Below are 23,657 nucleotides of genomic sequence, written 5' to 3' on the forward strand. Positions count from 1 at the left end.
GTTTGCTGCCAATGCAATCCTCTTGAGTGCAAGCCAATGCTCTCCTTTGAGTGCAAAGTATTGTAGTAAACCAACAACCAATGTTCAACCACTGTTCCTTTGTTTTGCAGCGCTATATTCCTTTTATCAGCACGCGAACCATTACTGGGACTTCAGTCTTCCAGACAAAATAGTGGACAACATAACTTCGAAGCAAGGCAAATTTAAGCGTGGCGTGGAAGTCACGCGCTCTCTAACCGGAACAGGACTACGGACGGAAGATTCAAGTCAGATTATTCTCGAGCCTGGGGCAGAATGTCCTGTAGAACCTTCTAAATGTACCAATGGTCTTACTGTCTCCGTGTTTCTCAAAGTCGTTGGAACTTTCGCTCAGTTTGAAGATCACAGGTTTCTTTTAGGAAATGCTGTAAATGAGCAAAAGAATGGATTTTTTGTTGGAATTTCTGAAAGAGAATTAAAAATATTTGTTAAGACCGATGACTACGTCTGTTCGTGCTTCGACGTGCCAGCCATTGCAAATGTGTGGTTTTATCTGGGATTCAGTTGGAAAGATCCTGATTTACCGGATGGTGGCCTTACAGTCTACATAGACAGAAAAAAAGTAGGGGCTGATTACGTAAGATGCGAGAGGAGTCCAGGAATGAGATCTACATTCACAAAAATCGAACTGGGGTCACATGGGGAGAGCAACCCAGCTGTTGAATTTGACAACCTAGCAATTTGGTATCAAAAACTAAACAGGATCGCAGCGCCTTGGTATTACGTGACGGGTAAATGTTTCTTATTATTCTTGAATGGTCTAAAACGGGTACTTTGTTTAGGTAGGTGAAGTCTGCATAGCCGCCAAATTGTCATAATATACCTGTGGCTGACCGGTTTCTGAAGCATGAAGCGACAAGGAGTATTTCTACTCCTCCCTGGACGGGATTCTAGTCCATCGCAGGGTTACCCCCAGCAATAAATTCGAAGGTACCCATTTATACAGCCAGGACTCGAACCCGGGCCGCCCAATCCGTAGTCGAGCGCTCTAACCATGACGGGCCTCCCCACCTCACACTCCATTTAAGGGAATTGTCAAAGAACTACTGCATGAAAAAGGCCCATGGAACAACGTCTGCTTGACTTGATCAGCACGAAACCATCTCATGAAAAGGTTCTTTACAACAGAGACTAAATTGTCTTGATCTGCATGCTAGGAATAAAATTACTAGCATGCAGTCAAGACGTTCAGCATTTGAAAATGTCTCAATTTTGATGAGTTTTTTTTTTTTTCTCACTTTTCCGGTTCATTTACTGGGATTTGTTTTCTTAAAGTCAAGCTTACTGTGACAGTACCTCCCATAGACGACGTAGATGGACACCTCTTCTGAGAGGCACTTGGCCATGGTCCAGGTGACATACAAACACCACATTTTGTACTTCCACCAGAGGACTTCACTCCAAAGTGGACGCTTATTTGGCTCCAAGGGTGCCACCTTACGGAATGTTCGCCTGTAATAGATATTTATTACTAAATGAAACTCGTTACCAAAATTACTTGTAATAACAGGTTATGATTATTGCAGAAAACAGTCGCATTTCAATTGATGCTCACTTGGATGTTGCACTTATCGACCTACCATGGGATCCCAATTTAGCAGTGGAAGGATCCAACGAATACAATGACTTAGTGGATGTATTTAAAAACCAGGTAGGTTTTGGATTTTGTTAAGAGTGTCTACTTTCATTCAGGTGTGTGTTGCTTTACAGTTCAGCTAGCTTACGTTTCGCTTCTGTATAAGCCCAGCGACGATCATTAATTTCTTTTACTTTATACTCTATTTTCACTTCATAGTACGATTTCATTGCTCAAGCTACATGTACTTTCTCTATTTAATAGATGGGAAACCTGAACGACTCAGTCTATGGAAATGTTTTGAAGGCTGAAATATCTAGTTTCGGGTAAGCTGAAGACTTGTAGTTTCTTGTCGATTTCGTTTTAATTTACAACAAGGGCTAAGACTGAGGCAGACCTAAGTAAGGGTTACTTAAGTGCATGCTTGGTTGTCAAGAAAATGTTGCAAAGAGAGGTATGTTCCGTTATGCTACTAAGCGAATGCGGTTTCTTTCCGCGTGCTACGCAAGTTCACTAGCGGTATTTTTGGGCCACCGATAATCAAAAACAAATTAAACAACCAAACTATATCCATGTTAAAAAAATCTTAAAAGTTGTTGTCACTGACTTAAAAATCTTAAAATAGACGTTTCGGCTAAAATACTATAACCTTCTTTAGTGATGAAATGAATGTTAATGGCGTCTAAATGTAAATGAGATGTTTATAAGAATGTGAGGAACTCGCTAGGGATTAATTTAGCATTTTGTAAATGTCTGGAATATGCGCGTGGGCATTAATTGAGTTCGGTTCGCGAATGGAATGCCACGCTTCCAAGAACAATCTACGCGACCACAAGGGACAGCGGTCTATGACCTTGACATTATTAAAATCAAATTCGTGGTTGTTTTTCATACAGTGTTGCGCCAAAAGAGAGTTCTTGTCACATGTGAGGACGGCTCTTTTATGTTCTTTTGTTCTGGATCTCAGTGCTCTGGATGTTTGACCGATGTAAAGTTTTTCACAGTTTTTACAATTGATTTTATACACGACACCAGTTGACAGGTCTTGATCAAATTTGTCCTTCGGTTTCTTCAGGATCGAACCAACCGTCTTGACGGGTTTATGAGCAACATTTACGTCGAATTGTCCCAAAGTTCTTGCAATTTTTTCAGAGATTCCTTGAAAATATGGCAAAGTAACAAAGCCTCTGTGGCTTTGAAGCTGATTATTTTGGGGCTGATTTAATGCTTTAGGTGGTTTGGTTCTTTGGCAGCTATTTAAGAATTGGTCCGTGTAACCATTGGTTTTGAGTGCGTCCACCACGTGTTGTACTTCGGATTTTTTGTCTTCGTCAGTCGACGGAATATTCTTTGCTCTGTCAAGAAGGGTTCTGGCCACTGAGCGTTTGTGTTGCAAAGGGTGGTGAGAGTTGAAATGGAGATACTTGTCGGTATGGGTTGCTTTTCTGTAAACACTGGTTTTAATTGATCCATCAGTATTTCTAGTTGTCTTCGTGTCGAGGAATGCGATGGATCTATCACTCTCTTCTTCGACTGTGAATTTGATGTGCTGGTTGATCGAGTTAAGATGGGAGTGAAATTCAGTGAGATGCTCACGGGCGAGGCAAACATGGCTATCGTCGACATATCTATACCACCACTTAGGGTGGTGTGGTGCAGTACTTAACGCTCTCTCTTCGACGTGTTCCATCACCAAATTTGCCAAGATGGCGCTTTCAGGTGAACCCATGGGACAGCCGAATATTTGTTTGTAGAAAACGCCACCAAAGACAAAGTAGTTGTTGTCAAGCACGAATTCAAGCAACTTCATGATGTTGTCCACGGACATATTGGTTCTTTCGGGGATGGTCGAGTCGGACTCAAGTCTGGTCTTAGTCACCTCGAGTGCCAGTGCCGTGGGGATAGATGTGAAAAGCGATACAACATCAAAAGACACCATGATCTCATGCGGTTCGATTGTGCAATTAGAGATTTTTCTCACGAGGTCGTTGCTGTTCGTAACAGTGAATTGGTTGCGTTGTAACGGAGACAAAATAGAAGCTAGGTATTTGGAAGCCTGATAGGTGGGGCAGTTGATGGACCTGGTGATGGGTCTCAGTGGGACCTCGGGTTTATGTATCTTTGGTAATCCATAGAAAGTAGCTGGTGTGGCATCAGTGCTTCGGAGTTTGTAGTACAATTTGTCGTCGAGTTGTTGCGCACCGGGATCATGGATTGATTTTTGATCTTTGATTTGTTTGAGCAGAGCGTTCAGAGATTTCTCTGTGTTCGACGTGGGATTTTTGCGCTGGTCTGAAATCTTTGTGTAAGTGTTTTCATCTTGTAGCAGGCCATATATCTTTTGTTGATAGTCGCTGCTATCCATCACTACTACTGCGCGGCCTTTATCTGCGGGAAGGATGGTGACTGATGGATCTTTCGATAGTGCTTTCAATGTTTCAAGCTGGTCTTTCTTTATGTTAGATTGACGTGAAGGTTTGCTTCCCTTAAAGATTGAGACTTTCTTTGCGCGGATAAGATTAGCTGATGCAGGTGGTAGATGTTTTATCCCAGATTCAACAGGTGATAGGATCTCTGCGATGGGCAGCTTCGTTGGTGTAATCGCGAAGTTGAAACCATAGCTCAGTGCTGTTTTGTCTAACTCGCTCAGGGGCTTGTTAGATATATTCACCACCCATCTATCTATTGGGTCATTCCCACGGTTATCCGAGCGGTTATCTGGGCGGTTATCGGGGAGGTTGTATAGAAGTCTTTGAAGTTTGTCTTGATGGATCGAAACCGTGTGTTCGGATTCAACGGTTGCTTTGTGTACTTGTCAGTGTGGCCATGCTGTGTTCATCCAGGGATTGCTTGAGATCAGAGCGAAGTCTCTCTACTTTACGGCAACGTTTGCGGATTTGGATGTGGCAATTATTAATGCGGAGTCTCAGGTGCGCGAGACCTGCTTTCTTGGCAATATTGTACCCTTCTTTACATTTGATAGGAGGGTTGAAACGAAGACTTTTTGGAAGGACTCTGTTCTCCTTGAGTCTGTGGTTGAAGTTCAGGTGGTTCTTGAATCTGAAGAAACCGTAGGACAAATTTGATCAAGACCTGTCAACTGGTGTCGTGTATAAAATCAATTGTAAAAACTGTGAAAAACTTTACATCGGTCAAACATCCAGAGCACTGAGATCCAGAACAAAAGAACATAAAAGAGCCGTCCTCACATGTGACAAGAACTCTCTTTTGGCGCAACACTGTATGAAAAACAACCACGAATTTGATTTTAATAATGTCAAGGTCATAGACCGCTGTCCCTTGTGGTCGCGTAGATTGTTCTTGGAAGCGTGGCATTCCATTCGCGAACCGAACTCAATTAATGCCCACGCGCATATTCCAGACATTTACAAAATGCTAAATTAATCCCTAGCGAGTTCCTCACATTCTTATAAACATCTCATTTACATTTAGACGCCATTAACATTCATTTCATCACTGAAGAAGGTTATAGTATTTTAGCCGAAACGTCTATTTTAAGATTTTTAAGTCAGTGACAACAACTTTTAAGATTTTATTACTATGCCTGACTACAACTACAGTATTTTTATATCCATGTTAGTTATAGCCTGGGCAGTCAGCAATGCATCGTTAACGGAGAGCGGTTTTTCAGTTGATTGTTGAAATAATTCGCATTTGGTTTGATTTTACATTAATATCAGTGCTATCTGATAGGTCAGACTCGCGCCACGTTCTCATCCAATCAGAAGTAAAACTAAAACCAATCGTGACTCGTTCACAATCGTTTTCTTGCCCTTCGCACGCTCAACAAACTTGCCTCGAGTTTTAATTGGTTCATTGGATTGTCTGTGTCCCTTGTGATAGCTAGAGTCAATTCTTTGGGTTTGATTCTACGACACTATTGAAAACCGATCTATGACCAACTAAAACGATTGTAGAAGTTCAGTGGAACCACGCCTTACAACAGTCCTGTTCTTAGGGACCGTTCATTTTTTATGAGGGAGGGAGGGCTGGTGGGATTTGGGAAGCACCATCTAAAAATCGCATGACCCCCCCTCAGCTTACCAATTTTTTTCACATGGCCCCCCCTTATAGCGGTCATTTTTTGGGATGATCCCCCCCCCCCAAAAAAAAAAAAATTGAACAAACAATATTTAGATTTCAACTTTTTTAATATTTCTCTATTATCACCCTACTTCAAGTTATTGTGCTCACTATGAAGACAATATTTACAATCCCTATACTACAGAGAGCTGTTGTTTAAAAAACAAATCAAAAGAAAGAGAAGTCAATTTCGGATCTCCTAGTTATGGCTCGCCCTGAGCGTGTGGCATTTGGCCTCTCATTGGCATCTTCCTCATCTGAATTGACGAATGCAAGAATGACGTCACTTGAGTCATCTTCTTCCCCAGAGTCAATGGCATCACTGTCATACTCATCATTGTCACTTTCGTCCCTTTCACTACTGTCAGCACTTGCCCTGTTGTCATTTTGTGTCAATGTCCTGGCATTTCTCAGTGTTGGTTGGCCAGCTCTGAGAGGACTCTTCTGCTTCAAGCATGAATGTCTTACAATTGCCTTTACTTTCTCACTCTTGCTGCTTTTCAAATGCTGCCTCAGCCCGTGGTGGTTCAAGTTCTTGTTTAGTTCTGGAACACGTAGCTTTTTAAGCTTGGTTAGATCTTCGCTCAACTCAATCCAAGGATAATCCTCATATGATTTATCTTTTGCGTCCCTACTTAACTTTGCGTTTTCTTCTGCTCTCTTTTTCCTTTTAAATTCCAGCACTTCAAGATGCTGAAGATAATCCACCACAAACTTTGATTTGACAATAAACTTATCTGCAAATAGAGCAACGCTCTCTGGGTCAGATAAAACCAGCCTGCCACTTCCATGCTCTTTCTTCGCTTGGACCCTTGGCTGCCAGTCATCTGGATCACGCCCTTCTTTTGGGGTCTTCTGGTAGGAGAGGTAGTGGCATTCCGGTAGGTAGGAATGGTCAGGAACTGGTTTAGGGTATCTTTCTATGGGTGGTCCAGTCCATTCACAACAAAAAGAACAAATTTCTCCTACCTTTTCTTGGCAGGACAACTTTAGAAACTCCCTGTAGTTCTCCCCCTCCTCATAGTGCTCATTCATAAACTTCTCAATCTTACGGAAGTAACAGTGGCCTGGAACAGAGTCTTTCCTTGCTCCTGCATTGTGATACTATACCAAGTACGAAGTGTTGTGAAAAAACTGGAAATCTGTTGATGTGTTGTGTGAAACACATTGTTACATTTAATTTACAGATGTCTTTATTTGGAAAGTTTTTACCTCTACTCTAGTGATAGGCATGTATAAATGTTGCCCTGTGCAGGTAAAACAAAAAGCTATGAGAATGTAACATCAAATGGTTACACGAACCATGATTATTCAATAATATCAGTTCAATATAATAAATAAAAAAAAATCGTCTTTCCTTTTCTGGTAGGTCACTAGTTCCTCCTCTGCTGATGATACAACCATACCTTAGGGTCTCCGGAAAACAAGCCTTGGCTATATTGTTAATCCAATCGAGATAAGAGCGCGTTACTACATGAGCATCAGGAAAGAGGCTTATTCCAAAATGCGCAGTAATGGCGAAAGCGACGAGTCGTGTAAGAAAAGGTTTACAGCTGAACGATCCTGGTAGTTTGACATCTTACAAGCAAAAGAAGCAATCTTTCTAAGTGCGGATGGCTGTTCAGAAAGGGCGAGTGAGTTTTCCATGCCAAGATACCAGTTGAAGCCCAGTGATGAAAGAAAACTGAACTTCTCCATCAAAGAGCACAGAGCAATGGTGGAAAAGTTGAATGTCATATTGAAAGATGTAAAGGAACACGATTCCACACTCTCTCAGTCCAATGGGCTTGCTTTAAAGCAGGGCGAAGAATTTGCCCACAGTTGTAATGTAAAACAGATCAAATGTTTAGAAGCTAAGTTGACGAAGGTCACACAGGACATGGACGCACTAGAAAATAAGAAGAGCAATTATAACAGCATATTCAAGGGCATACTCAAACAGCATATCAACAAAAGGAGAAGGAAAAAAGAAAACCGCAGAAAGTCAAATGAAAGAAAGAGGAAGCGGACTGAAAACAACGTCCAACGAGTTTATGGAATCTGTGATGGAAACCCGCTAGGAAATGATCTTCCACAATGCCTTGTGTACCCTCCTAGAACGGCCGTCCCGGAAGAGTGTATTCAAGTTGAAGATGTTGCCACGTCGTTATTTAGAAGAGATGGGCCATACATTGCACAGCTCTTGGAAGGGAATTATTTCACCCATGCTGCAAGAAGCAGAATCACAACCAACCTTGAGCAGGAAGTCAGAGATTATGTTTACACCTTCATGTACCCTGACGAGTACACTCTTGCGGAAAGCATTGCTGCTTCTTGCAGCATTGGTGAAAGAGACTCCCATAGTAGCACAAGCGGCGACGAAGAACTCGACGACAGCGAAGATGAAGATGAGTGCCAGTGAAAGTTGCATTCGAAAATAACAGTGTTAAATACTTCTTTTCAGTAGCTACAAATGCTTTTTGACGCCAAACGTTTTTAAAGCAGGAAAGTTTGTAATAAATTTGTATCCTGCCTTCTATGTTTATTCTATAGCAATTTTTTTGATATTCAAACATCATGCCATTTTAAAGTTTTACTAAAATATTTCACGTGACCCCCCCTTTTTCCCTTATTTTTTTGGGATGGCCCCCCCTCGAAAGCCATCTTTTTTCGCATGGCCCCCCCCCCCCAAATCCCACCAGCCCCGCCTACCTTATAAAAAATGAACGGTCCCTTACCTAGTATTAACCGCGCTTTTTTGGCCCAAAGAAAACGCTTAGTCAATCATTTTATTATTTTAAGAACTCAGCTTTAAAGGTACCAGTCCCGAATTTCATCGCTCAGAGGTAGCCGTTTTGGTAGCCTCTCACTGTACTATAATTCGTTTTGCAGAGAACGTAATAGCAAGGCGACCGCTCAAATGTACCTCAGACTCTACAGAAGTTCTTGGGAAACACTGCTGCAGTTACAGGAAGCTTTTGAAAATGGAACTTTGTTGAAATCGCGCATTGAAATTCTCGACTGCTCAGCCAATGATGATTGTAATTGTCTATAAAAATATCTTCCTACAGTAGGTGATCAAGCAGTAACCTGTTATCGCTTGCAGTCAGTGTCTCTGTAAGGTCATCTCCGTGTTAATTTGGTCTTCGGTTGAGAACCAACTTGCTCGTATGCATTCAGTATCGAACTTACGGAGTTTTGAGCAACATTGGTAGAAGTCATGTATTGTATGCCGTGCATGTCCATATATCTTAATCTGTACAGAAGTAAATTTAAAAGGCTATGAATAATTGCATCCTTTTGGGGTTTTTGTTATTCTTTATATCCTCGTAATATCTTCTGGCGCTTAGGTCTACAATTTCGGTGCGACAACGAGGAAGCTCAGTTTTAACTGCTTGAGAACAAAGATGTACTTCAAGTTCGTTGTAACTAATCCGTCCTCAGCAACCTTCCCTTATCCAGGTTATCCCTTTCCAAATATAAGCCTTCCTGTAAAAAGCCCGCCGGGAGAAACATATCCGACAAGGAGCCCACCAAAGAGTCTTTTGAACGAAATTAACCTTGGAGCTTGTTATTGAAATTTACACAGCATTTGTTTGTCTTACACTTAATTGCTCTTGAACCCAATTTGTCACAAGCGTGTTTTTGTTTTGTTTTTTTGCAGCATTCTGTCATGTACCCACTATTGAAGCAGCAACTAGCGGGCCTTACAGACTTCGCCTACAAGTCACCCACCTTGACATAGAAGACACCAGTATTTTATTCGCCTACAAGATCATCTATCGCCAACTGGGGAGCCCGTCCTGGAACGTTAAAATTAGTCGAAGAAGTTTGTTTTCGCCAAGAATTAATCTCATCACGAGTTTCCTTAAACCGTACAGAAATTATACGGTGCGAGTATTTCCTTACAGTCTTCTCGGGGACAGACTCGGAAGCAAGCTCAGAATGTTTCAAACCACAGAGAAAGGTGAGCAAGGAGTTTTTTTTAAATTGTATTATTCAGTGATAATGTACATCTACTTGGTCACTCTATTCTCCATTTTCCCAGAATTCCCTTTGTTTGCTCCCCAAATCAACTTATGTCGTGAAATGCTCTTGGGAATATGCAGACCTCGAAAGCCGTCTAATGTCGTTCCTTGAGGTTGAATAGGCCTAGAAAAGGAATACATATTAGCCTTGCCAGTCCACATTTAAAGAAAACTGCGCTCACCGCGAGAGCAGAAAAAGCGAAATATTTGTAACTTCTCGAGAATAGGTTCTCCTGTTTTCTGTTGTTGTTTTTGTTTTCTTAAAATGGATAGAATCGGGAAAGGAATTGATCTGCAAAAGAAAATTGGGGGTCACCTAGTATCCAAGAAAGTAAATTGCAGGCGAAATTAGCGCACCCGATACCAAACCCTATACTTGCATACATTTCTTCCTTAGCGCGTGCGCCTAATGTATGAGGTGGCGCGACGTTGCGACATGAATTTCGTGCGCAGAACGGATGTGCAGTAACAATAAGCCCAAACGTCCTTAAGTTGGGCCCCATCCGCAGTACGCAGGAGAAATTTTGAAAACGAAGTTTTCACTCCAAAAACGCAAATGTTTTCCGTCCACACTACACCGAAAAAATTTGAAAACGCAACAATCACCGGTCATTTTGGATTTGTGCTGGAGGAAAACTCCGGTGGGGAAATCACATGATTATCGTGATGTCACCGTTTTCGAAAAGTTTTCCGCCCACACCAAAACGCTAAGACGGCGTTTTCAAATTCGCCCTCTCGTTTTCGTGACGGATTAGTTTGGAGAATGGACGTAACCGTAGAAACAAAACTGCTTTTGTCGAGGAAAAGGTTGTTGTTATTCATCGTGGTAGATGCAATAATAAAGTGTATTATCGTTTGTCTCACGATGTAGTCACTTGAGATGTAGATCGCGACGTTTCGACTGCTTACTGCTAGTCTTCTTCAGGCGATAAGGTCGACTGATTGCACGGTATCATTTATATCACAAAGGTCGGCTGTGATTGGTGCATTTCGATCCTCCTACTGTTCCATTATTCCGGCGAGTAGCTGTTCCCTCAGTGGTCCGCTGTTGTACCGTTCTCCTGTTGTTGTGTTTCTTGATCGTGGGCATCCATGCTTCAGGAATTTCAATTCCACTATCCCTGTTGATGTTATTAGGGTGAAGTCTTATGTGAATAGCTTCCTTGACCCTACGTGTGTACCAGTGAGGATCTCGATCAATAAACTTGACCTCATTCCAGATAGGATAGTGGCCGGTCTCGTGGGTGTGTTCAGAAACGGCGGAGGTCTGGGTACGGGCGAGTCGTATATCCCTGTCGTGTTCTTTGATCCTCTCCTGCATAGATCTCCCTGTTTCCCCGATGTAGACTTTGCCGCACTCACAGGGAATCCTGTAGACACCACCATCTTGTTTAGCCGGGTTGACGGTGTCCTTTGGTCGCAGTAAGTGTGACCGAAGTGTCGTGTCGGACTTAAAGACGGTGCGAATGCCTTGTTGTTCTAGGCAGCGGCGGAGAGACTCCGAAACTCCTTGGACATAAGGTAAAACGGCGATGGATTTAAATTCCGCGACAGGCTCTCTTCTTGGGGTTGTTCGTGCCTTTGTGATCTTCTGTACAAAAGAGGAGGGATATCCGTTAGAAACTAGTACAGATGACAGATGTTTCTTCTCTCCAGCGATTACTGATGGTTTGGTGACGAGACGTTTAGCCCGGTCGTATAGACACTTCACAATACCGCGCTTTACTGAACGAGGGTGGTGTGAATCATACGCTAGGTACTGATCAGTATGTGTTGGTTTCCTGTAGACACTGGTGGTAAGGCGGCCATCAGGTTCTCTGTAAACTGACGTGTCGAGAAAGGCGATCTTGTTGTTGTTCTCGATCTCCATGGTGAAACGGATTGATGGTTGTTGACTGTTCAGGTGTTGCAGGAAGAGGTCAACTCTATCCCGATCCAGGATGGTGAAAGTATCATCTACGTAGCGTTTCCAGATCTTAGGCTTGCAAGGTGCGGACTCTATTGCTTGTTCTTCAAATATCTCCATGTAGAGATTAGCAATAACCGCGGATACAGGGCTCCCCATGGCTGCGCCGTCTCGTTGTTCGTAACTCGATCCGTTGTACTGGAAGTACGTAGATCTTAATACGAAATCCAAGAGGTCCGCGATTTGAACTGGTGTAAGTGTCATGCGGTCAGCCAGGCCTGCGTCGTTCTCCATTTTTTGTAGCGCGGCTTGTACGGCGCCCTCGATCGGTACGTTGGTAAACAGTGACTCTACGTCGAAAGACACCATGATCTCGTGGTCCTGGATCTCTTCACTGGCGATGGTGGAGGCGAAGTCAATTGAGTTCTTCACTGTGAAGTTCGAGTTACCTGCAAGAGGAGATAATACGTTAGCCAAGAAAGCAGACAGGTCGTATGCAAAGGTGTTGACACACGACACAATTGGCCTAAGCGGTGTGTCGGCCTTGTGGATCTTCGGCAAACCATAGATCCTAGGTGGTTGTTTGTGTCGAGGTCTGATCTTATTATAAACCGCCTCTGATATGTGTCCATTCCGTTTCAGGGTTAGCAGCTTCTCAGATAGCTTCCGGGTCAAGCGGTCTGTCGGATCTTTGTTGAGCAGCTGGTACGATCCGGAATCAATTAGCGCTGACATTTTTGCGTGGTATGTGTCAGCGTCCAGGATTACGCTAGCGCGTCCTTTGTCGGCCGGAAGGACCATGATTGAGTTGTCCTCTTTTAAGCTTTTAAGAACCTCCTGCTGTTCCTTCGTGATGTTGGGCGTGGGTGGTTGTGCCTGTTGAAGGATGGTGTTGACGGATCTCCTGACCGTGTCTGCTCACTCCGCATCTAGTGGCCTGACTGCTGACTCAATTTTGGCGATGATCTCGGTGGCTGGGACGCTCGTAGGAGTCACGGCGAAATTTAGACCTTTCTTCAGTAGGGACACCTCAGCTTCGTTAAGGGTCCTGGATGACAAGTTGATAACCCACTTTGTTTTGTCAACAAAAGTTGTAGGAGAAACAGAAGACTGTTTCTCTCGCAAAAGTTTCTCAAACTTGCGCTGTTGACGGTCTTTGGTGGTATTAAAGACTCGGTGGGTAGTGGATTTAACCTTGTCCAGTACCTCTGCAGCGTCATCCGCAGAAAGAGCAGATGTTATGCTCTGTGCTGTTGATTCGGCTTCTTTCTTCGTATCTGCCTTGGCTCTCTGCGTCAGTCTGATTCTTTCCCTCAGGAATCTCATGGATGCTAGTTCAGCGACTCTACGTGCGCCTCTGGTGGGAACTGGCGGCCGAACTTGCAGATCTCTTGGAACAATGTGGTTCTTAATACACCTTGTGAGAAAGGTGAGATGGTTGGTATAGCGTGCGAGCTTGCGAGAGCAACGCTCATGTCGACGAATCAACCTTAGGGCTGTGCGCCCATATTTCTGGTCAATGTCGAGGAAAAGGTTGTTGTTATTCATCGTGGTATATGGCCCCGTCCACAATACGCCGAAAAAAATTGAAAAAAGCAGTTTTAATAAAGTGTATTATCGTTTGTCTCACGATGTAGTCACTTGAGATGTAGATCGCGACGTTTCGACTGCTTACTGCTAGTCTTCTTCAGGCGATAAGGTCGACTGATTGCACGGTATCATTTATATCACAAAGGTCGGCTGTGATTGGTGCATTTCGATCCTCCTATTGTTCCATCGTTCCGGCGAGTAGCTGTTCCCTCAGTGGTCCGCTGTTGTACTGTTCTCCTGTTGTTGTGTTTCTTGATCGTGGGTATCCATGCTTCAGGAATTTCAATTCCACTATCCCTGTTGATGTTATTAGGGTGAAGTCTTATGTGAATAGCTTCCTTGACCCTACGTGTGTACCAGTGAGGATCTCGATCAATAAACTTGACCTCATTCCAGATAGGATAGTGGCCGGTCTCGTGGGTGTGTTCGGAAACGGCGGAGGTCTGGGTACGGGCGAGTCGTATATCCCTGTCGTGTTCTTTGATCCTCTCCTGCATAGATCTCCCTGTTTCCCCGATGTAGACTTTGCCGCACTCACAGGGAATCCTGTAGACAACACCATCTTGTTTAGCCGGGTTGACGGTGTCCTTTGGTCGCAGTAAGTGTGACCGAAGTGTCGTGTCGGACTTAAAGACGGTGCGAATGCCTTGTTGTTCTAGGCAGCGGCGGAGAGACTCCGAAACTCCTTGGACATAAGGTAAAACGGCGGTGGATTTAAATTCCGCGACAGGCTCTCTTCTTGGGGTTGTTCGTGCCTTTGTGATCTTCTGTACAAAAGAGGAGGGATATCCGTTAGAAACGAGTACAGATTGTATCAATCAGCTAACTCAAGAAAGACGGGACAACAGAAGTCCGGCAAGAAAACACAAGCACAGGCTTTATTTCAAGTGAAGTCCACATGGAACCGACACCATCTAACATACGGGAACTAAATGACGTAACGATGTAACGATATGTCACGCAACATGTCACATCTCCCCCAATATAGAAAAAACAAGTAAAAATGAAATATGAAATAAAATAAAATAAGAAAATAATGAGCCATGCAAATCTAGCATAATAAATGTTCATTGGCAAGTGTTCAATGTCTATAACCCCTTCAAAGTCCAATGATCATGGGCCTGGCCTTGTAGCCACACAGCAAGTTCTATTAAGTCTCTTTAGTATTCAAATGTCAATGTTCAATAATAGTGAACCATAACAAGTGTTCAACAAACTAATCAAACATGCGATGCGAAAGTTAGGTTCAGTGTTCAGTACTCAAGGTTCAGTAACTGAGGCCAAGAAGCATGACAGTCAAGTACTGTAATCTGCGAGATAGGATGGTCTTTTTACAATCCGTCCTGAGCGGGTCCTTGTTATCACACCACAGTCCGACTCAGCTATCTCTCGGTTGAGTTCAACAAGGGAAGTACCGGTATGCAGGGTGCTGCTTGACTCTCCTTGACAAGTTGAGTCACCGGTTGTGTCAGGAGTGTTTGAGACTTGTGGTGGTAAATTAGTAGTAACCTTAGGAGGCAGCTCATTGGTTCTCTTCAGATGAACTCTGTTTCGTCTGTAAGAGGTCCCATCTCCTGTCTCCACTTCATATGACCTCTCATCGAGCCTTTCCATGACAACTCCCTTCTTCCACTCCTTTTTTCCCAGTACAAACGGCTTCATTCGCACAGTGTCACCCTCGCTCAGAGGGGGTAGATCTCGGGCGTTGGTGTTGTAATACCGGGCTTGCCTTTGCTGGACTTCCTTCAATTTCTCTCTCTCGTGAGCCGAGTTGAGTGTCCTTGGCTCCAACAGGGTGCTAGTTGTAGGCAGTAGAGTTCTTGTTCTTCTATTCATGAGCCTCTGGACTGGACTGCTTCCAATGCCTTGTGATGGGGTGTTGCGTTCAGCAAGGAGCCCCAAGTAGAAATCGTCTCCAGCTTTGGCAGTCTTGCGAAGCAGTCGTTTGGCAGATTTGACAGCTGCCTCTACCTTGCCATTGGCTTTGCTGTTGTAGGGGGATGTAACACTATGCTCAATGTCCCAGGTCTTTGTCATTCTCTTGAATTCTGCAGCTGTAAATTGAGCGCCATTGTCACTTACGAGCTGACATGGACTGCCATGTCTGGCAAAATGAGCCTTGAGTTTCTTTACCACAGTCTCAGCATCTACACGGTGCAGCTTGTCCAGTTCCCAATAGCCACTGTAGTAATCCACCGTCACCAGGTAGTCTGTCTGGTTCAGGGAGAATAGATCAACAGCTACTTTCTCCCACGGCCTCTGTGGCACTTCATGGGACATGAGGGTCTCTTTGCCATGCGAGATTTCAAACAGCCTACAGGGCTCGCAGGTTGAAATCCAGTGTCTGAGTTCAGAGTTCATGCCAGGCCAATACACACTTTCCCGTGCCCTCCTGAGACAGCCTTCAACACCAGCATGGGATGCATGTATGTCTCTCTTTACTTCGGCCCTAAGTCCCTGGGGTACAACAAGGCGCTCACCTTTGAAAACGAGCCCATCATAAATGCTAAGCTCATCTCTCATGCTGTAGTAGGGGACCAGTTGGGAAGGAACGTTGGACTTGTCCTCAGGCCAGCCTTTCAGTATGGTGGTCTTCAGGGCTTGTAAGGTGTCGTCTTGTTCAGTCTCCACTCGAAACTTCTGTAACTTCCCTTGTCCAATGGGCAGGAATTGGACGGCATTGACAACTTCAAATTCATTGCAGGTTTCTTGGCCATCAGCTGGTAGGTATGATCGGCTCATCATGTCTGCCAAGTGCTGTGTGTGACCCGGAGAATACTGCACTTCTATGTCATAGGCCAGACTTCTGAGCAACATGCCTTGTAGACGTTTCGGTGCCCTGTCAAGCGGTTTTTTGGTGATGGCTTCAAGTGGCTTGTGGTCCGATCTGACAACTACCCGGCGACCAAAGGCAAAGTGGTGCCACTTCTCCAGAGCAAAGACAATAGCAAGCATCTCCTTTTCTATGGTGGCATAACGGGTCTCAGGATCTGTAAGTGCTCTGCTAGCGTATGCCAGTGGTCGACCTTCTTGCATAAGTGCGGCACCAATTCCCAGGCTGCTGGCATCACACTGTATAACAAGCTCTTTGTCAGGACTGTAGTAGGCAAGGATTGGAGCCTGGGTGACTAGTTGCTTCACTTCATTGAAAGCTTTGTCTTCAGCATCGCCCCAGTACCATTCGACTCCCTTTTGTGTAAGTCTTCTGAGTGGTTCCATTACTTGGGAAAGCTTTGGAAGGAATTTTGCAAGATAATTAACAGTTCCGTTAAGTCTTTCAATGTCCTCCTTGGTCTTTGGTGTTTGCAGCTTTAGGATAGCTTCTACCTTACTTGGATCTGGTTTCAGACCCTCTGTAGTGAGTTGGTGCCCCATGAAATCCAGTTGTTTCACTCTCAGGGTCACTTTCTCCTTGTTGAGGCGGATGGATTTCTCTTCGCAGCGCTGGAGGAGTGATGTGAGGTTTCTGTCATGGTCCTGCGTGGCATCCTCAGTGGTGTCTCCAACACCATAGATCAATATGTCATCAGCTATACAGGCAACACCCACTAGTCCTTCCAGGGCTTGATGGAGTCGTTTTTGGAAGATCTCAGAGCTAACAGAGAGTCCAAAGGGAAGACGTCTCCACCTGTACCTCCCGAATGGGGTAGAGAAAGTGGTAAGCAGACTGGACTCTTCTTCCAAGGTACAGTGCCAATAACCATGACTCAGATCAACTTTGCTGAAAACTTTCGCCTTTGCAAGGTCAGGGAGGATGTCATCCAGTACAGGAAGCTGGTAGTGTTCCCGCTTTAACGCGAGGTTAAGGGATCGTGGATCTATGCAGATCCGAAGACTTCCATCCTTTTTGGTTGCAATTGCCATCTGATTTACCCAGTCGGTGGGTTCATCTACGGGAGCGAGAACTCCTACCCCGACCAGTCTGTCAAGCTCCTGCTTAACCTGGTCTCGCAGCTCAACAGGCAGCCTTTTCGGTGGACGAAGTACCGGCTCTGCATCGGGCTTGATGGTCAGACGTACAGAGCCAGATAAGGTGCCAATGTCGCCATTGAATACATCAGGAAAAGCTTTTAAGACGTCTTGCTGGCCTTCAACTACTCCATTAACACTTTCAAACTTATCATAGTTGACTGTGATCAGCTTCATCTTCTCAGCTGCCTTGCGACTCAGCAGTGGGGTTAGTTCAGCTTCAACAACAACAAACTTCACCATGTACTTCTTGGAGGTTTTGGGGTTCTCTAGGAGGAGTTTACAGGTACCAAGTGCTTTCATTTGTGCTTTGTTCCACATTTCGAGGGAAATGTTGGATGGCTGAATTTCACTGTTGCCTATGCAATTTCTGGGAATGATGCTGACAGTAGCTCCACAGTCTATTTGCAGTTTGACTGGGCTGGAGTTAATGTTCATTTCACAATAGATTGGCTTATCCTTCCTAGATGCAACACCATTGACAAAAGCATTAAGGGTCTTTACAGAGGCCACATCCGAGTCGGAGTCAGAGGAGTCACAGGCCTGATTCACTAGGTGCACCTTTCCTTTCGTCTCACAGACCACAGAGCCCTTCCAGTGATTCATTTTCCCGCATGCATTGCACCGTTTACCCCATGCAGGACACAATTCTTTTTTCAGAACATGAGTCTGCAAGCAGAATTTGCACTTGAGCTTTCGTGACTGCGTGGTTTTCCTGTCAGATGATGGTTCAGGGGGGTCACTCCGTTTGCCATTCGCTCTACGTGATTGGTTTACCCAGTGGACTTCCTCAACTTTTTCACTCGCACCAATTGCCTGCAGTTGAGTTGTGGCACTTTCAGATGTGCGGCAAATATCAATACATCTCGTTAAATCCAGCTTTCGTTCTTGAAGGAGCCTTTTTCTGGCATCGCCATTTCTGATGCCGAGGACAATACGGTCTCGAAGAAGAGAATCAGTCATTCGAGGGCAAGTGCAAAAGTTACATGTTTCAGCCATGTTTCGTAGTGCGATCAGGTATGCATCGAAGCTTTCGCCGACTTCTTGATTTCTTTGGTTGAACTTGAAGCGTTCATACGTCTCGTTGACTTCACCCGTGAAGTACTCGTCAAACTTGGCTATTATGGTGTCGACCTTTTCGGGGTCTTCGCCGGTGTTGTACCGAAAGGCGTTGAAGATCTCCAATGCACCTTGACCGATGGTACAGAGAAAAAGGGCTTTTTGATATTGAGCATCTTGGCTGGTAATCTTCGCTACAACCGCGTAGTTAATCCAGGTTTGTTTCCATAATTTCCACTTTTTCGGCGAACAGTCCGCAAGGTTGAGTGGAGCAGGAGGTTTTACATGTGGTAATGGCGGGCGATTCGGTTGAGCAGCGCTCAAGGTTGGTGCAGAAACGGCGTCAGCTTCAACTCCGGTTGCAGGCATGACTTGCAGCGGTTCTGAGCAGATTCTCAACCGCTGCCACCATGTATCAATCAGCTAACTCAAGAAAGACGGGACAACAGAAGTCCGGCAAGAAAACACAAGCACAGGCTTTATTTCAAGTGAAGTCCACATGGAACCGACACCATCTAACATACGGGAACTAAATGACGTAACGATGTAACGATATGTCACGCAACATGTCACACAGATGACAGATGTTTCTTCTCTCCAGCGATGTGTTGGTTTCCTGTAGACACTGGTGGTAAGGCGGCCATCAGGTTCTCTATAAACTGACGTGTCGAGAAAGGCGATCTTGCTGTTATTCTCGAGCACCATGGTGAAACGGATTGATGGTTGTTGACTGTTCAGGTGTATCTGGCGATGGTGGAGGCAAAGTCAATTGAGTTTCCTCTTGGATTTTCGTACCCTTTCACTATCCTGGATCGGGATAGAGTTGACGTCTTTCTGCAACACCTGAACAGTCAACAACCATCAATCCGTTTCACCATGGTGCTCGAGAATAACAGCAAGATCGCCTTTCTCGACACGTCAGTTTATAGAGAACCTGATGGCCGCCTTACCACCAGTGTCTACAGGAAACCAACACATACTGATCAGTACCTAGCGTATGATTCCCACCACCCTCAGTCAATAAAGCGCGGTATTGTGAAGTGTCTGTACGACCGGGCTAAACGTCTCGTCCCCAAACCATCAGTAATCGCTGGAGAGAAGAAACATCTGTCATCTGTACTTGTTTCTAACGGATATCCCTCCTCTTTTGTACAGAAGATCACAAAGGCACGAACAACCACAAGAAGAGAGCCTGTCGCAGAATTTAAATCCACCGCCGTTTACCTTATGTCCAAGGAGTTTCGGAGTCTCTCCGCCGCTGCCTAGAACAACAAGGCATTCGCACCGTCTTTAAGTCCGACACGACACTTCGGTCACAATTAGTGCGAACAAAGGACATCGTCAACCCAGCTAAACAAGATGGTGGTGTCTACAGGATTCCCCGTGAGTGCGGCAAAGTCTACATCGGGGGAAACAGGGAGATCTATGCAGGAGAGGATCAAAGAACACGACAGGGATATACGACTCGCCCGTACCCAGACCTCCGCCGTTTCTGAACACACCCACGAGACCGGCCACTATCCTATCTGGAATGAGGTCAAGTTTATTGATCGAGATCCTCTCTGGTACACACGTAGGGTCAAGGAAGCTATTCACATAAGACTTCACCCTAATAACATCAACAGGGATAGTGGAATTGAAATTCCTGAAGCATGGATGCCCACGATCAAGAAACACAACAACAGGAGAACGGTACAACAGCGGACCACTGAGGGAACAGCTACTCGCCTGAACGATGGAACAATAGGAGGATCGAAATGCACCAATCACAGCCGACCTTTGTGATATAAATGATACCGTGCAACCAGTCGACCTTATCGCCTGAAGAAGACTAGCAGTAAGCAGTCGAAACGTCGCGATCTACATCTCAAGTGACTACATCGTGAGACAAACGATAATACACTTTATTATTGCATCTACCACGATGAATAACAACAACCTTTTCCTCATGGTCGATGCTGATAATGTCGCTTATGGCCTAGAATTCTTATTATATTTGATGAAAGACGGCCAAGAGGCTTAAAAGAAAAGTGTTAGTTGGCATTCGCTAGTTAAGGGTGAGGGAAGCAAGAATATATTTCAGTGCCAGTTGTGGGTTGTTATGCAGAGACACATTGGGTGCTGAAAAGTAGTTACTGACATGAAAGAACACACCTTTGAAAATCTGCAGTTGCTTGTGAAGTAACGTTTTTGTATTGAATTAGCTACACGAATTCACCGGTAGCCATCTTCACATTTAGGAAATGTTATCGTCACCTATTACAATTAATTGTTCGCTTCTGTGATTTTTCTTCACACTTTCATAGAGCCCAGTGCTGCACCAAACATAACGAAACTTCTCAACACTAGTTCAACTAGTCTGCTTGTGACCTGGCTTCACAATATTCCACCTGAACATTACAATGGTATATTTCTTGGTTACCGGGTAAGATGGACTGAGGAACCACATACTAATGATTTAGGATCCATGGAGTTTGGAACTGAAGTAAACAGCTACAATATAATAGACTTGAAAAGATATCAGTCTTACAGAGTTTACGTGGCTGGACGCTCCCATGGTGGAGTTGGAGTTGAAAATTACGAAGAAGCCATGACAGATGAAGACGGTAAGTAAAAATGAAAAATTTGGGGAGCTTCTACTTGTGCATCTTCAAAAATTTCGCCTAAAACTTTCAAGTTCGTCGTTTTATCTTGCTCATCATTGAGGAAGACTGTTTTGCCGAATGAACAATTTTAGTTTCAAAACAATATCATATTACGAAAATTCATTTCATGTCAACTCTACCAAAGGATCTAATTATAGCATTGTTATGGAGGCTTTCTCCTCAAGGTCAATAACCCAATTTATTATATGGCTAGCTCCGTGAGCGGGCAAGATGAATCAAATCCTGCGCTGTGATTGGCTACCCGAGCGGGCAAGATGGACCTATCTTGCCCGCTCGGGACTACCCGCCGTGTCCCGCAAGAAAAACTTCCTAGAAAGCCATATAATAAATCCTTTATTGACCAAGCTTGTTCGGTCAAGATGGCTGGATATTGGCCTCGTTCTTTTTTCGCGAGTTTATGGACCTCGACTCCGTCTCGGTCCATAAACACGCGAAAAAAGAACTTGGCCAATATCCAGCCATCTTGACCTCACACTTGGTCAATAACCCATACAACGAGTTTAAAGTATCTGCATTTTCCCCTTTAGTTCCTACAAAAGGTCCTACAAAACTGATTGTCCATGCAACTGGTAGTTCGAGCTTACGGGCAGAATGGGGAGTGGTTCCGTTGTGCTGTAGATATGAGATTATTAGAGGATACCAAGTTCTCCTTCTAGACCACGAGAGTAGAGAAGTTGTAACGAACGTGGCTGTTAGTGAATCCACACTATCGTTTGAGTTTCAGTCTGCTGACTTTTTATGCTTATGACGTATCAGTGGCTGCCTTCACTATAAAAGGAAGTGGTGTTGCTTCTGAAAATGGAACTGTAACGGGTGAAGCAGGTATGTTAATAAGCCTTAGCACTTATTGATCGCGTGGCCTGTGATCCTTAGACGATGAGCTCAACTTTTGATAACAATGCCAGAAATCCAAAGGGCGTGGTCACTTGCTTCAAAGCTTTGAGGTTTGACGGAAATAAAAACTTTTTGAAAATCGTGCACTCAACGACAGTGACCGCAAATGTGGCGTTCGTCAAATGTTGTACTCTTTCTTTTCCTATCAGTTAAGAGAATCATAAAGCTCCAGCATTAGCACACAATTTTGATAACAGTCAACCCCTCCCCCTCCGGCAAATAATCTCTTAGAATTTAGAGCTCCTTCCGATGACAACCCTTGTTTCACTCACATAACAGTCATTATTTTAGAAGCTCCAAGTGCAGTGCTTATATGTACATGTATTGTATCTCGCTGGAGTATGCTTACAGACTTGAGATGTCTATTTGGCAGACATAAGTGTTTTCCTTTTTCTGTTTCATATCGTCACGTGTATAGAAATTCATTATGCGGTTCCCTAGTATGTATTTTGTTAAAGAGTCTTTTTAAATTGTTTTTTATCACAGCACCTGCCAACCCTCCCATTGTCTCAGGGCAGTCTCACGATTCCACCTCTGTTTCTGTCGAGTGGACATTCGATAAATCCACCAGAAATGTGTTAGGCGTTCTTCAAGGATTTCACATTTACAACGTTAGACAGGACGGTAGAGGCTTTCCTTTGGTCACAACAGGCGCGGATGAATCGTCGTTAAGGCTGATTGATCTCAAACCGTATACTGAGTACAATGTGACAGTGGGCGCCTTTACAATGGCAGGTGAAACGAATAGCAGTAGTGTTGTCGTCCGCACTCAACAAGATGGTAAGGCAAAATTTCACATAGTTAAATTCAACAACGAAGTTGATTAGAAGTAAACTTTACCCATGCACTATTTATTGTAATCGTATTGTTAAGTACGAGGTGGCCTCAACTAAAAGCCTGATGGTTTCTAGAGGTCACCTCGCCTCACATTAAAATATTTATAAATACTGTACTTTAAGTAAAAAGGCAAATAAACAGAATGTGTGTGAATGTGTATGAGTTTTGCAAGTTTGGTTCTCAAGAGTTCTACTGGAAAAAAAAAAAAACAAAAAAACAAAAGAAGAACAACCCCCCCCCAAAAAACAAACAAACAAACAAACAAACAAACAAAACAAAGAAAACGAGGGAAACGCTAGTGCGAGCGTTAAGGATGATCATCCGTGGCCCTGAGGAGTCATACTGAGTCTCCCTCGACTATTGTCGAGGGGGGGACGACACGCGACTGGGGTCGAGACAGCGTGAGCAGGAACTACATTCAGACTTTTTTGGGTATCCTACTTGCAGACGTCTTACTATCTAATTTCAGGTTGAAAAATGTATACTTCGCATAAATTATGTCGAACAACTGCTACTGAGCGTTTGTGTTGAGAAGGGTGGTGAGAGTTGAATTGGAGGTATTTGTCAGTGTGTGTGGCTTTCCTCTAGACGCTAGCTTTTGTATGTCGAAGAAGAACATCCCTTTTACTGACGCAGACAAGTTATCCGAAGTACAACACGTGGTCGACGCTCTAAAGATCAATGGTTACACCGATCAATTTGTTAGAAGCTGTCAAAGTACCATTGTTTCTACAAACCAGTCTCAAACCAAGAGAGGTTTTGTTACTTTGCCGTACATTCAAGGAACTTCAGAGAGAATGGCAAGAACTTTAAATCAGTTCAGTATCAATGTTGCCCACAAACTAGTAATGACCGTTTGCTCCATTTTAAAAAAACCTTAAGACAAATTTAGTAAAGACCTATCAACAGGAGTGATCTATAAAATCAATTGTAAAGACTGTGACAAAGTCTATATCGGTCAAACATCGAGAGCCCTAAGATCCAGGACTAGAGAACACAAGAGAGCGATT

General features: G+C 44.1%; 2 protein-coding genes and 1 pseudogene across 3 annotated transcripts in view; 2 read left to right on the plus strand and 1 right to left on the minus strand.

Moving 5' to 3' along the window:
• On the plus strand, positions 1 to 22,042 carry LOC145484741 (receptor-type tyrosine-protein phosphatase S-like; annotated as a pseudogene). The gene is made up of 7 exons (XR_014049067.1): positions 1 to 770; positions 1,566 to 1,690; positions 1,880 to 1,941; positions 8,591 to 8,739; positions 9,363 to 9,665; positions 20,557 to 20,856; positions 21,444 to 22,042. The product of XR_014049067.1 is annotated as a receptor-type tyrosine-protein phosphatase S-like (transcript).
• LOC145485570 (uncharacterized) lies at positions 263 to 12,958 on the minus strand. Its single transcript, XM_081464221.1, has 4 exons — positions 12,771 to 12,958; positions 4,428 to 4,675; positions 2,928 to 4,333; positions 263 to 391 (listed from the first exon to the last, which is right to left on the minus strand). Exons 1-4 carry the CDS (start codon positions 12,956 to 12,958, stop codon positions 263 to 265), a joined length of 1,971 nt encoding a protein of 656 aa, XP_081320347.1.
• The window catches only part of LOC145484828 (uncharacterized), a 4,251-nt gene continuing 2,197 nt past the window's right edge, over positions 21,604 to 23,657 (plus strand). The window contains exons 1-2 of the mRNA XM_081463471.1: positions 21,604 to 21,738; positions 22,297 to 22,590. Of these exons, the coding sequence (XP_081319597.1) occupies positions 22,539 to 22,590 (52 nt within the window). The 5' untranslated portion in view covers positions 21,604 to 21,738; positions 22,297 to 22,538. The remainder of the gene's footprint in view (positions 21,739 to 22,296; positions 22,591 to 23,657) is intronic.

Source organism: Orbicella franksi, chromosome 4 (assembly GCF_964199315.1).
Source record: "Orbicella franksi chromosome 4, jaOrbFran1.1, whole genome shotgun sequence".
In the NCBI taxonomy this organism is placed as follows: domain Eukaryota; kingdom Metazoa; phylum Cnidaria; class Anthozoa; order Scleractinia; family Merulinidae; genus Orbicella; species Orbicella franksi.

Excerpts from the sequence above, each read along its gene's own strand:
- LOC145485570 (XM_081464221.1), bottom strand. The coding sequence starts at position 12,958 with ATGAGATTCCTGAGGGAAAGAATCAGACTGACGCAGAGAGCCAAGGCA. Across the intron at positions 4,676-12,770 it reads AAAGACCGTCAACAGCGCAA|ATTCAAGAACCACCTGAACT; the intron begins GTTTGAGAAACT and ends CGGTTTCTTCAG. Across the intron at positions 4,334-4,427 it reads CAGCATGGCCACACTGACAA|ATAACCGCTCGGATAACCGT; the intron begins GTACACAAAGCA and ends ATAACCGCCCAG.